Source organism: Xiphophorus maculatus, chromosome 15, assembly GCF_002775205.1.
Source record: "Xiphophorus maculatus strain JP 163 A chromosome 15, X_maculatus-5.0-male, whole genome shotgun sequence".
NCBI lineage: Eukaryota > Metazoa > Chordata > Actinopteri > Cyprinodontiformes > Poeciliidae > Xiphophorus > Xiphophorus maculatus.
In genome coordinates, this window is record NC_036457.1 from 19,347,775 (window position 1) to 19,361,710 (window position 13,936).

Sequence of the window (13,936 nt, forward strand, 5' to 3'; positions counted from 1 at the left end):
AAGAAAATAGTATTCATTTCTATGGGACCAGATGCAAGATTCAGAGAAAGAAATTTGAAAGAAAGTAAAGGTACGTATTACTATATTTCTTTTCAGATATGCCGTCTTTTATAATATTATAGAATAACAGAATAATTTATGGGTAGCGTGATAGACTTTGTGTCAGTCATACCGTTCTGGGCTCGGTCTCGTAGATGCTTGCCCGAATTAGCAAAGCAATTATGCTAATCATACCGCAAGAAAAAATAAATAAATTACACACTCGTATAATTAAATATCTTTTTTGAGAATGACTCATTTCAGCGTTTTAGTAGGCAATGTCTCCACTTTTAATGTATTTATTTCCTGACGTTAAAAAACAAATTTTCTTTCAGATGTACTGTCCATTTTGTGGAACTGCCGCCATAAATTCTGCAGACTTTTGTTGTCAATGTGGCAGAAACATAAAATTTGTCCAAGATCATGCAAACAAAGCCCAAGATGAGAGGAACACTACCACTGCAACTCCCGATGTTCAACCAAGCACCAGCACAGGTAAACCGAAGCATGGGTTATTTATTTCAGCATGCTTAAGTGTTAGCATTTTAGACCATCTGTAGATGCAGATACGATCATTGCAGTATTGATCGTACCTGCAATTAATAATTAATGCATTTAAATTATAACTAAAGTGCCAATCGTGTATTTTTTTTATTACGAATTTCAGGTGTAGAGTGTTTCATGAACTTTAGAGCTATAAAAGAGAGGGAAAGAAAGAAATTTTTTACCAAGAAGCATCAGAACAAAACACAGAAGGGACATAAACTGAAGGTATGCCTTTAATTTAGTGCAAACACAAACTGGAAATTACAGACTTCATCAAATAATTTAATTTGATTGATTAAATTTTGTCTCTCCCCAGATTAATGTTGGGCTTATGAGGATGCAGGGAGATTCCCTTAAGACAGTGAGAGGGAAGTTACTTCCAGTTGAGATTCACCCTGAGTGGGCATCGGAACAAGTGCTTGCTGCTGCTGTAAAGAAGCAAAAGGATTTCAATATAGACCTGAGAGATTGTGCCCATGTCTTGTTGTATCCTGATGCAAGGGAGGTTAAGAACATCCCAGGAACAGACATTCCTTTCACAGTGCAAAAGTACAAGGAGGCAATTGGAAAGCCTTACCAAAGAATTACACTTTACATTTGCCCTGTTGAGGAATTTGCAAAAAGCTGTAAGTGCTTTTCATCTACATTCCAAATAGTTTGAAGATCAATTTTGCTATAGTCTTATAGTTAAAATGGCAAAATTTCCTCCTATATCCAGAATTCTGTGCATGATTAATTCTAGCTATGATGTCATATATTTTATCTAAGGAAGTGTTAAGGAAAATGATTAATTTTAGTGCTTAATACAGTTAATCTACGACATGTGTAACAGTTATGTATAATACTCTTATTTGGAACAGGTCTCGTCTGAGATGCAGGGCCCTTTGTCTCCCCCACACCAGAGCAATAAAATTTACATTCCGATGGGGGGGGGCAAGAGACTTCTTGGCGCCAGGGATCGCCCGTACCAGACAGAGATGACCGCGAAGTGGTCCGCCCTCGGACTTAGATAAAAACCAGACACCTTTGCCATGATGAGGGGACTGTCCAAGTTTTCTGAGTCCCTACGGAGTTTCTAATAGGTCAAAGAACGGAACGCCTTTTTTGCATATATTAAATAGGGAAACTCCTCTTCTGTTTAAAAATACCAGGCCAGAAAACGAGTTAGAGTTTTTTCATCTTTTCTCCACGTGGGCGCCTTTGTCTGTCTCTGTGTTTGTCTGTCTACCCCTTGTGTGTGTTTTTATTTTTATGAGAAAATGCATATCTCTGTTCCTCTGCAGCTTTGTTGTTCATTGTTTTGTATGAGATTAAACTCTGTGATCTGTGACGTCAACACGCTTTGTTGTTGTTTCGTTTTAGCAGCACGCGGTCGCTGCAGGTCGTCCACGGAGAACGTCACTCACCGATCCCGGGGAAGATTAAAGAGGAAAAGAGCCAAACGTTTTGTCCAAAGCTAGCATTAAATGATCCTCTTTTTTAATAGAAGCCAAAGGATTTTCCTCTTTACAAAACCACCTCCCTTTTGTAAAGATTGATGTACAAACGTACATTTTATTAATTGCAAAATTTAGCCTTGCAAAAGAAAATGTATTATTTATAGTACACATTTATAGTATATTTCTTTTCACTGGTTATTGAAATGATAGTAACCATTTTCCTTTGGTTAATATCAACGAACAAAACTGTGTGGTTCATAGTAATAGAAGACTTACTGTGTTCAAATAACTTCTAAAAGATAAATAGAAATCTGCTGCCCAGTGACACAGTTGGTGGCATTGTTGCCTTGCAGCAAGAAGGTGTTGGTTTCAATTCCTTGCCTGGAGTCTTTCTGTATGGAGTTTGCATGTTCTCCCTGTGGGTTCTGACCAGGTGCTCTGGGAAAAGGGTATAAGACAATGGATGGATGGATGGATGGATGGATAAAGAAATCTGAATATACTGTGCTGCTAATTGTACAAAATTCTATTTGTACAACTGATACTAACATTTTCTTGTTGTTTAACATGTATATGAAGTTATGAAAAATTCCTATGCAACTAAACAATTTGTGGAATTACATAAAAATAATAATTAAAATAAATGTCAAAATAATCATTGCTTTTTAAAGGTTTCAGTGGACAGAGTTCAAGTGATGATGACAGTGTGGTTCATGTAAGGTTGCCATCTCAAGATAGTCCACTATCTGACACTGTGGTCAGTCTGCATCTTTATGACATTTCTCCTGAATTGAATTACTTACACTTTCTTTTGATAAGATAAAACCTGTCTTTTATATGTTGTACATAGGTGTGGGATGGTCCAGATGAAGCAAGCACTCCAAGACTGGAGAAAATTTTGAATGGGTAAAATACAAATTACTGTTTGCTTCATATTTTGTTGCAGAAACTGTTATATCCACTTTATAGCTATGTTAATTTTTATTTTCAGGCCTTTTGGACACACAGAACAAGGGTCTGATCAGGTAAGATTGAACTCAATCCCTTTCACAGTTCAATATGTAAACATTACATACCATAAAAGATTTTCAAAAATTCACAAAGACAATCACCCAAGATGAGATACATGACATTGTGTTAGCTAAGTCTGTATGGTATTGCCACTACCACAACTGGAGTACTAATTTATGTTAAATTAGGATGGCGCAAACACCAACGTCCAGGAGCATCCCATGTCCTCAGAGGGCCAGAACCACTTCTATCGGTAGGTTGTGTGAGCACATGTCAACTTTTGCACATGTCAACACATTTACTGAAATGATTTATAGAAATTACACATAACTGTAACTTACTGAATTATTAATCTCAACTAAAATGTCTTCTTACATTTCCAAACTGAAAAAAGTCATTGAAAAAAAAAGTTTTGCACCTGTCCAGTTAAAACAGCAACTGGTACATTTGTGAGTGCATTTACTATCTCCACCCAACTGGCACACACATCACAGAGAACCAAGCGCACCCATCCCTTTCACTTAGGCCCATCTGAACTCTATAAGGTAACTTGGCACACCTGTGCTCACAATGATCTCTTCAGACAAAGAGCCTCAGCTTCAAGCTTCCACAACGACACTCTGGTAGGAAATGGACATTATATCATTTAATCTGCATTCAGAGACCAAAATTAGCCCTTGATTCAATGGGTTTTATGTGTTTGGAATGTAGTTCATTTGTTTGTTCATTCACTGTTAACTTAAAAGTAGCTTGTTAACATTACCTGAAACATATTTAATTAGTTCATTGTGATCTGTAATTGATTTTGTTTAATTTGTTTGTTGGTTTTCAACCTGCTCTGTGACTACTTATGTGAAGTCATGGTGGTCTTACACTGTCAATTGAAATAATCTAAAGACAAAAATAAAAGATAACTAAAAATTGTTGCTGAGATGAGTGGTTCCTGATTTTCTTTGAGGGAAGCAAGCTGTTTCAAGTTTGGGCAGAAGCTGAGGTGGTTTAAAGAGCAAAAAACTTGACAGCACCATAACTTCTGGTTGTTCAATATTTTTTTTCTATCAAACTTTGAGTAGTGTGCAAGAATTACCCAAATATGCTGGTGTTAGCTGTCCTACTGCCAAGAATGACTGACAGAAGTCTCTATGCCTTATCAGGGATGAATTTAAATTTACCTAGTAAAGTATTTACTCTATTTCCTTTTCAATACAGCAACTACACAAATGTGTACGCACCAATAATTGTTGACAGCGACTCTGAGCCGGATGAATATGTGATGCAGTTCCCTGAGCAAAGGTATTAATTAGAAATTAGTTTTCTTCTAAATCCTTTTGTGCTTTTTGTATTTGAAATAATTGTACACTTCATGTTTTATAGTACAGACAACGTGACTGCTGCAGACATCATTTCAGAGCTCTCGGCAATGATCACGTCATCATCTCTCAGCCGCTTTAACATAAACAGAGCCAGTGTATGGGATGGAGCACTGAGAGGTTTCAAGCGGGCTTCTTTCAACCCTTTCAATGACATATTTGTAAAATTCACCGATGACGAGGGACAGGCAGAAGACGGCGTTGATAACGGTGGTCCCAAGCGCGAGTTTCTAAGCCTTTTAATGAACTGCTTAAGGACTCGAAGAGTCTTTGATGGGCCAGAAGAAAGGAAATTTATCACTTTTGACAGTGAAGGTATTGCCATTAAAGGCAATATTTCAGAGTTTTCTCATAAGAATGTGACAGCTGTTGGTGAATGTGTAATTAATGTGAGCAAAATCTATACAGCAGCCAAAACTGATTAATATTTCATGGTTGGGAGGATGATTGCCACTTCTGTCGTTCATGGAGGTCCAGGTCCTCAATTCTTATCTGAGAAGCTCTACCAGCACCTCACAGGAACATCAACAAATACAGAAGGAAAGATAGAAGACATCACTGACAACACCATGAGGGCTTCTTTGATTGAGGTAGGATAGCATTATTGATGAGGCTTTACAAGTTGTTACAATCAAGCAAAAATTTTGTTATTCCATAACTTCATGTAACATTAAGATCATTTGTATTTTGTGTTTGATACGATTCTATTGTGCAGAATAAATCTGATATTTTCTAAAAGGCACATGTTGTCATATTAAAGCACAAACAAGTACCTACGCTACCTTCACTTATGAGAATGCTTTATGCATAAAAAAGACAAGCCACTTTATTAGGTACATCTCGTTAGTACCGGTTTGTACACCCATTTGCTTTCTGAACTGCTTTAATCTGTAGTGGCATGGATTCAACTAAATACTGGAAACATTCCTTAGATAGTCTGGTCCATCTTTACATGATGGCATCACATAGTTGCTGTAGATTTGTTGGCAGTACATCCATGATGCAAATCTCTCCTTCCACCACATCCCAAAGGTTTTCTATTGGATTGACATCTGGTGACCGTGGAGGCCATTCGAGTTCAGTGAACTCATTATGTTTAAGAAACCAGTCTGAGATGATTCATGCTTTCTGACATGGCAAGTTCACGTACTGGAATTAGCCATCAGAAGATGAAAACACTGTGGTCATTAAGTATTTTGCTTGGCAAAATACTCAGGTAGGCTTTGGCGTTGACACGATGTTTGATCGGTACCAATGGGCCAAAGTGCACTCCATAGCACCACCCTGAATCGTGGAAACGTTGATACAAGCCAGATGGATCCATACTTTCATGTTGTCACCAAATTCTGACCCTCCCATCCAAATGTCGTTGCTGAAATTGAGACTCATCAGACCAGGCAACGTTTTTCCAATCTTCTATTGTCCAATTTTGTTGATCCTGTGCGAATTGTTGCCTCAGCTTCCTGTTCTTAGCTGACAGGAATGGCATCCGGTGTGGTCTTCTGCTGCTATAGCACATCTGACTTAAGGTTTGACATGTTGTGTGTTCAGATGCTCTTCTCCATAACTCGGTTGTAGCGAGTGGTTTCTTGAGTTATTGTTGCTGTTCTATGAGCTCAAATCTCTCTGGCCATTCTCCTCTGAACTCTGGCATCAGCAAGGCATTTGCGGCCACCGAACTGTTGCTCACTGGATATTTTGGTAACACTTTATTTGAAGGGGGTTGAATAAGACTGTCATGACACTTTCATAAGCATGACATAACACCTGTCATGAACATGAATAAGCCTTCATGAATATTTATGACTGTTGTCATAAAGCGTCATTCGGTAAAATATGACACTTTTAATACAAAGTTGACATTATTCAAAATGTCTTTATGACAACTTGACATTAACCAATAAATCATTACTGTTTAAACTTAATCTTTAATAACAAACTTACCTAATTTTTAAAGTGCAATCAGTAATACTTTTATAACAAATTTATATAAGTAATGATTTCATAAATATTAATTTATGTTTTTGGTTATTGTTCTCTACCATAGATATCCAGTGCAGGTACATTGACTGAACTACACCAGTCAGTTGAAAGACATGCAAGCATCTTGCAAACTGCTGGCTGCTTGCAGTTCCCTGTGACTGTTGATGACAAATTGAAAATTGTAAAGGAGTTCATTGATTGGTACATCATTTACCGCAACCATTTCTCTATTCAAAGGTAATGTTTCTCTTCCTTAACTTAAAAAATAACTATGCTAATTTAGTTACTATTTTGTTGCAGTTAATACAAGCAAATGTACAATAGTGCAAGAATCAATCAATCAACAGAACCCAGCAGCCAAATAAGTAGGAGCCTTATTGATTGGACGGCTTAACTGGAGAAAATTAACGTTACTGTAGGTTAATTCACTGTGTACAGTGCATCAGCAATATTACCTATGCTAAATAAAAATAATAAAAAAGATTAGACATATTAATGTTCTTTGTGTTACTGAAAAATATCAGCTCTTTTGATAATAATTAAGGTGATTTCTGTTTCAAACGTTTTAGATTCAAGGATGGCCTTTCAACACTGAACTTCCAGAATGCTTTGGAGCAGCATGCTTCCGTCTTCAGGCCATTTATGTGTGCAAGAGTGGAACAGCTGACATCCAAAATATTGGAGGAAATATTTGAGGTTCAGCTCAGTGAAAAGGGTAGCAGCAGACGACATGAGGAAACAAGAGTGCTAGGATTCTGGAGAGACTTTCTCCTTGACACAGAAGGTGGACTTTAAGATTTATTGCTATATTCTGGTGTTATTGTAATATCTGATACATAAACTCATTGCTTCTTTTCTAGAACAAAAAACGGGTCTCTCTCTCCAGGACATCCTGATGTTTGCCACCGGCTTGAACACACTACCTCCATCTTCAATTCTGCCACCACCAAAACTGATCTTTCAGGCCACTTCTCGTTTTCCTGTCAGTAGCACCTGCTCCAACACTATCAAAATACCAATGTCCAAGACGTATCATCAGTTTAAAGAAGACATGGACTTTGGGATTCAAAACTCCCCTGGGTTTGGGCTTTATTAAGGTCAAATGCATAACAACAAAACAAAATGCTAACTATTTAACTTGTCAAACCTGTTCAGTTATGACACTGTTTAGTGTTTGTGTGCGACCTTCAAATTTGGATTCTTGTTTGTTTATAAGTCCGCCATGTTTTTCAGTTTGATATAGTTTTCGACACATGATTCCCAACTCTGTGGGTGTGCTAGGCCACACTGTCTCTGGAGGTTCTCAAAATGTGCCTGAAGGTGTTCATCTCCACATTGAATGTTGTTAGTCTCTGTCACAAACTGTCCCAATTGCTCCTGGGAGACTGGGAAACCACAATCTGTTCCACCAAACCTAGGAATAGAAGAAGCACAGTAAACATTTAGTTATATTTACATTTCTTCACTAAACTGTTACTGCTGTGACTATTGTTGTAACCTGTCTAAATGATTAATTGTATTTAAATTTACATTTTAGAAATTGTCATCTGAAATGTTTAGAATAAAAAGTGACATACTGTTAACACATTGTTCATTATTTTTGTTTTGGCAAATTATTTTTTAGAGTTCCCAAAGAGGTTTTAAATTAACCACATGTTGAAGACAAAAACAACAAAAAATTACCTGTGAGGTAGATGATACATCACATCTGGTTTACCGGATGGACAGCAAGATTGTTTAACAGGTCTTATGGTATGTTTATTCCACCTGTCCTTGCATTCATCAAGATCTCTCTGTAGCATATCCATGAAGACAAACCGCACAAGGCATGTGTGGTCATGACTTCCATTGAAGAGATGTCTTTCCTTCAAATCGTTCATGAGATCCATCCAGAACTGAGATCTACAATAAACCAAAATTATAAGATAATTATATCAGCAGAAAAAAATAGGACTAGTTTCTATGTCATGAAAATATTTAAATATATGTTGACCTACAAAGTTAAATATAATGTAAGCAGACATCAACTGTTATACTTTAAATGTTGAGCTTCTGATTCATCCATTTCAAATGTTACACTATAAAATTAAGTTGTATATAGCACAAAAACATAATGGTCATTAAGAGATATGCAAGTACTTCATTTCTTCTGACAAAGTAGAGGTAATCGAGTAAAATGTTGCATTATAATTTTGAAATGTTTGCTTATCCAAGAAGACTACTAAATTTATTCACCTTTTCAAGGTCTACTACTTGATATTTATACAAAAATTACAATAAACTGTTGACAAACTCACCTTTGTTTTCTGAAATATGACCACCAGCTTTCGATGCGTTGGTTGGCTGTTGAGGAGCCATACATATGGCTGGCAGCCCCAGCAAAATCATCAGTGTGTGATGACCTTAATGTACAATGCATTGCCACCATTGTTCCATTTTCAGTGCCACAGTCTGTGCGGAGGCGCATTGGTATCTTCCCAAATTCTGAGACACGTTGCACATAGTTTTGAGCAATGACTCCAGGATCATTATTGCTGGCTTGACACACTAACCATAGCACCTTCCGAGAATACCCATCTATGCAACCACTTATTGCCAAGCCATAGGGCTTTAGTTTGTCATAACCATCTGCATGCCAGACATAGTTTGGGCCACAAGAACTATAAACTCTTCTTATAAATCTTCGTCTTGCACGCAGTTGTACTCCTGAGGGGTCAAGTTCTGCCATCAATGCCATGACATCGTCTCTTCTGACAGTCAGACAATACTTCTGTCGGAGTGTCTGCCACATCAAGCGATAGCCATAATGCTGGCCTGGTCCCTTTAGCTCTTCTTCAATAGCAGCACGTACCAAGTGAGGCGGTGTGTAACTTCTTTGTCTAAAGAGTGATAATTTTTTTAATTTGCTCTTTAAGGAGCGAAGGCTCATTTCAACATTGTGAAGGTTTCCCAAGAAATCCAAAATTTCTGAATGACTATAGCCATCATGAAAATACTTTCTAATCAGGTCATCTTCTGAGAGGGTGTCCAGCTCAGATCCTGTGAAACAAAATAGAGCAGAATATCTTTTTACTGCCCAACACCAGGGAAATTAAGTTGGCACAGTAAAAATGTTACACAATTCAAACAATTAAGTTCACACCAAAATAGAATCTGTGTAAAAACTGAGTAACATACAGTACAGTAAGGGCAAAAGTTCTGTGCTGTTATTAAAAGTAGCTTATAAATAGTCTACTCTACAAAACTATGTGCAGTTAGGCATGATAATTTTAAAAAATATTTTAAAAAAATAGAATAAGACCATATTTATTGAGATAAACAGCTGGGATATATATCTAAAAAAAGTGTGGCTTGTTAAACCAAAAGTACTTCATGAATATGTGCGACATCAAACGCGTTGCTAATTCAAATCCAGTAGACCATATTAAAGTTACTTATCCAAATCACTGTGCGTTGCTATTTTCTTTTGTAATTTAATTTAATCCCTATGTACGTCTTGGGGAGCGACCGCCCTTTACATGTGACAGTTATCTGCGGCGACAGAAACATAAACAATAGGGGGAGGAGGGAGATGCGTATGTTGTTGCTGGGAAAACAGGAACTATTTTGATCATCTGTCCTCAAAGTCCGATTATTATTAGCGGCTTTGGGCGTTTTTTTTACTGAAATCGCTTTCAAATTTTATGAATCACGGGTTTAAGTTTTTGGGCTTGGTTTTGATCCTGAAGTTCTTATTTTGACTTGGAAATAAGCAGAAACATATAAGCCCCGTAATTTGTCTAACATCCAAGTAGTTTTAGTCAGGACTTCCAGGTACATCTATTCCTGGATGATCCATCTTGCTGAGCTTTTGGTAATGTCAAGGTAATATTTGTTGTGAGCGACCTTGACTTTTGCATTGCGCTCCAGAAAACGGCAAAATCGAGACTAATATGAACAGCGCAATAAACGTGAAAGCAGCCATGAATGAACGTGTCCGTAAAGTTGCCCAACTAAACGCATTTATAATCTTTAAGTGTCACAAATCTGCGGACAGGGCCATAGCGCAGAACCTAGAGGCCGAGGTAGGAGGGGGCTCTACAATCTTATTTATAGTTATCCAGACAATAGTGGAAATCACAAAAACATACACAAAATACTAAGGTTTTTTTGTGTGTGTGGGGGTGAGTGTGTGTGTGTGTGTGCTGTTGTAACCATTAATCTCCCGTTCCGTTCAACCTTATAAGCGGAGATACATACTTGATATTACTATAATTTAATAACTTGCAATTAATTATTTGCAACGTTCAAGCTTTTCACAAGTGGTGGAGATAAATAAAAAAATATGTAACTTAGTGAATTTCCAAAAAAAGTAATCACTAATCTACTTTTTCAAGTAGTAATAAGTATTCGATTTAAGTTAATTTTTACAAGTAACTAACCCATCACTGCTTACCAGTGTCTTGAGCTTGTGCCAAGATCTGCACATTCTTCCCACATGAAAAACAGAAAACTTGAATTGTTCCTAGATTTTGTCCACAGAAACAGCAAAACATGGCCACCTAAAAAGGTAAATGGTATGCACATAGGTATAGTTGAAACCAGATATGTACATACACCACAAAAAAACGAAAAAGTTACAAACATCACTATCCCTCTTGTGACAGATAGGTGATAAATCGAATTCACTATCTATCTATCTATCTATCTATCTATCTATCTATCTATCTATCTATCTATCTATCTATCTATCTATCTATCTATCTATACGAGTGTGTAATTTATTTATTTTTTCTTGCGGTATGATTAGCATAATTGCTTTGCTAATTCGGGCAAGCATCTACGAGACCGAGCCCAGAACGGTATGACTGACACAAAGTCTATCACGCTACCCATAAATTATTCTGTTATTCTATAATATTATAAAAGACGGCGTATCTGAAAAGAAATATAGTAATACGTACCTTTACTTTCTTTCAAATTTCTTTCTCTGAATCTTGCATCTGGTCCCATAGAAATGAATACTATTTTCTTTGACTCCCCCTAGTGGTCTGGAGCACTTCCGTTTTCAACACTTTTTGTTTGCTGCATTTCATTCGGGGGTGTTTGCGTCTCTCTTTTTGTTTGCTGCATTTCATTCGGGGGTGTTTGCGTCTCTCTTTTTATTTGCTGCATTTCATTCGGGGGTGTTTGCGTCTCTCTTTTTATTTGCTGCATTTCATTCGGGGGTGTTTGCGTCTCTCTTTTTATTTGCTGCATTTCATTCGGGGGTGTCTTCTTTTTTGTTTGCATGTTTTCTCTTTTGCTGCGCATTTGCACCTGTCGGCCACCGTAGTAGCCGGAGCCAAGAGCGGTGGGATTGTGATGTGATGCGCTTCACTGACAGATTCTTTCATAAGTTGAGAGTTTTCAGCCATTGCTTCTGTCCAGAGTTACGGAGGGATGACGCAGGTGTCACGTCAACTATGTGAAAGTCGGATAAAATGCAAGATGACCGTTCTGACAGCCAACTAAATCAGATTTATATCTGATTTAGTACCACATGTGGAAGTGGCACATATACTTTTTTTTGGTAGGGTGTAAATAACCCAAATTGGACTGCTCAGACAAACGTCGCATATGGGAAAAATAAGCGGATTTGGGTAACATTTGCCTTCTGTGCGATTATAGCCTAAGTGCGAGAATAAGTTTTACCCCACCGGGATGAATTGTTGTTGATGGAAAACAAAATAGATTCCTGGTTTCATGTCTTTAATGTCAAATTTGGACTCCGCCATCTGAAATCAGCTGAAAGTCATCAGAGCAGGAAGCATTTTTTCCAGTCTGTTGAGTCTCTTTCACCGTATCTAAATTCCTGAATACGTCCGAGTTGCTCGCCTCGAGATTTACGACATTAACCACCAATTCAACAGGTGCGCCTAATAGAGTAGCCGAGTGGTTCACGCTGAATTAACCAGCTTCAGATTTCCTGCAAACGTCTCCATATCTATTCTATGGAAGCTGTTTTTTTTACTCCTCTGCTATGTAATAGGCTTTTTTTTTTTTGCACGAGCCTCCAGATCTTTACCTCTCCTCCACATGCATTTTGCTCAGGCCAGATCAACACTGGTTCAGTGTCTGCATCTATTCCACAAGGTAAAAAAAACAAACAAAAAAAAAAACAGGTTGAAAGAACTGCTTTTAACTTGAATACATTGAAAGTGTGGATTCCTGCTGCAGTGATAGAACTGTGGATTTGGGGAAATCGCTTTATAGCATGGATAGTGATGCTGTTGCACCGCTGCAATATTACAGCTTATTTCCTGTAAGCCGCATTTTCCACAGAGGTTAACAACGCGCCGGAGCCGGGGATGAATTGGTTCGTGTTCTGTCCTGATTTCATGCTCATGCTGAGCTTACCCGCTTTTGAAACAAAAAAAGAGCATTTAATCCTATGGAACCTGCGATTTTAGGTCCCCGATTTAAATATTGCGTATTGTTTTTAACCCTACCTTTTTATATTTTAAGGATGTTTAATGATCATCAGGTAAAAAAAAAAAAAAGAAAATGTTCCCCATCTTTCAGCAGTAACATAACATGGAAGGATCTCGGATCGGGTCATTCCAGAATTATGCCGGTATCAAAAGGAATGCTTAATATGGAGCTGTGTGATCTCTACAGCCTGAGAAGGAGCGTGTGGAACTAATTATTTGTAATTAGTTGGATCCCGTTGAAGGGGTAAACAAAAGAAGCGCGTTCAAGTCGAGCCAACACTTTCCCAGCTCCGACTCGCTCTAGACGGCTCCACCGTTTTGCTTCTTGCTGGTTTTAACCGGGGAGATTTATTGATTCCAGGGGTTTTATCTCTGCTTTCAGTAAATTTATAGCCGACGCACGGATTATTGAGTGACAAGAAAACAAATTAGAACTTGTAAAATAGCTTCTGTGATTGATTTTTTTTTTTTTTTTTCTGGATAGGAGGCAGTATGTTAAAAACAAAAAGATATCTTTCTTTAAGCGACAATTTGTTTTACGACCTCATAATAAAGAGCAGCAAAACACACTGAAATTAATTTTAGCCTGGAGGCGGACAGCTGTGCAATATGACAGTCAAAAACAAGAAAGAAAATGATGAAGTCATTGTGGCAAAAAAACCAACAACTTTTGTCAGTTTATATATATATGTATGTATGTATATATGTATCAGCAACATCATATCTAAATAATTTGGTTGTTTCCACCGCTCCAAGGATTTATTTACACTGTTAGCCTTTGCTGTATTTTTTACAGTTAAATACCACAAAATGCCCAGTAAAACTACCATAAGACATCTTTACAAGTAGTTACTGTAATTTGCATGGCATTATGGGTATAGTACATAGTATTACAGTAACTTACTGTATGTTTTGAATTTGCAGTAATTTACTGTTTACACATTACAGTAGTGGTGCTGTACTTATAATATACAGTAAGAATTATATTTGATTTCCAACGGTCATCATAGCTGCTTCATCGTGGTTCCCTGTTTCTGCATTTTTACTCCTTTAGTGGTTAACATATTTTTAAGGCAGAAAGAGAGAATGTACTTTT

The 13,936-nt window shown here is 37.4% G+C and overlaps 1 protein-coding gene across 1 annotated transcript; it reads left to right on the forward strand.

The window, feature by feature from the left end:
• The first annotated feature begins 2,707 nt into the window (after positions 1–2,707).
• On the forward strand, positions 2,708–7,796 carry LOC111611344 (G2/M phase-specific E3 ubiquitin-protein ligase-like). Its single transcript, XM_023347369.1, has 10 exons — positions 2,708–2,781; positions 2,875–2,930; positions 3,016–3,049; positions 3,224–3,288; positions 4,245–4,328; positions 4,410–4,720; positions 4,877–4,995; positions 6,453–6,625; positions 6,958–7,172; positions 7,249–7,796. Exons 4-10 carry the CDS (start codon positions 3,257–3,259, stop codon positions 7,482–7,484), a joined length of 1,170 nt encoding a protein of 389 aa, XP_023203137.1. The 5' UTR covers positions 2,708–2,781; positions 2,875–2,930; positions 3,016–3,049; positions 3,224–3,256; the 3' UTR covers positions 7,485–7,796.
• The last annotated feature ends 6,140 nt before the right edge of the window (positions 7,797–13,936 follow it).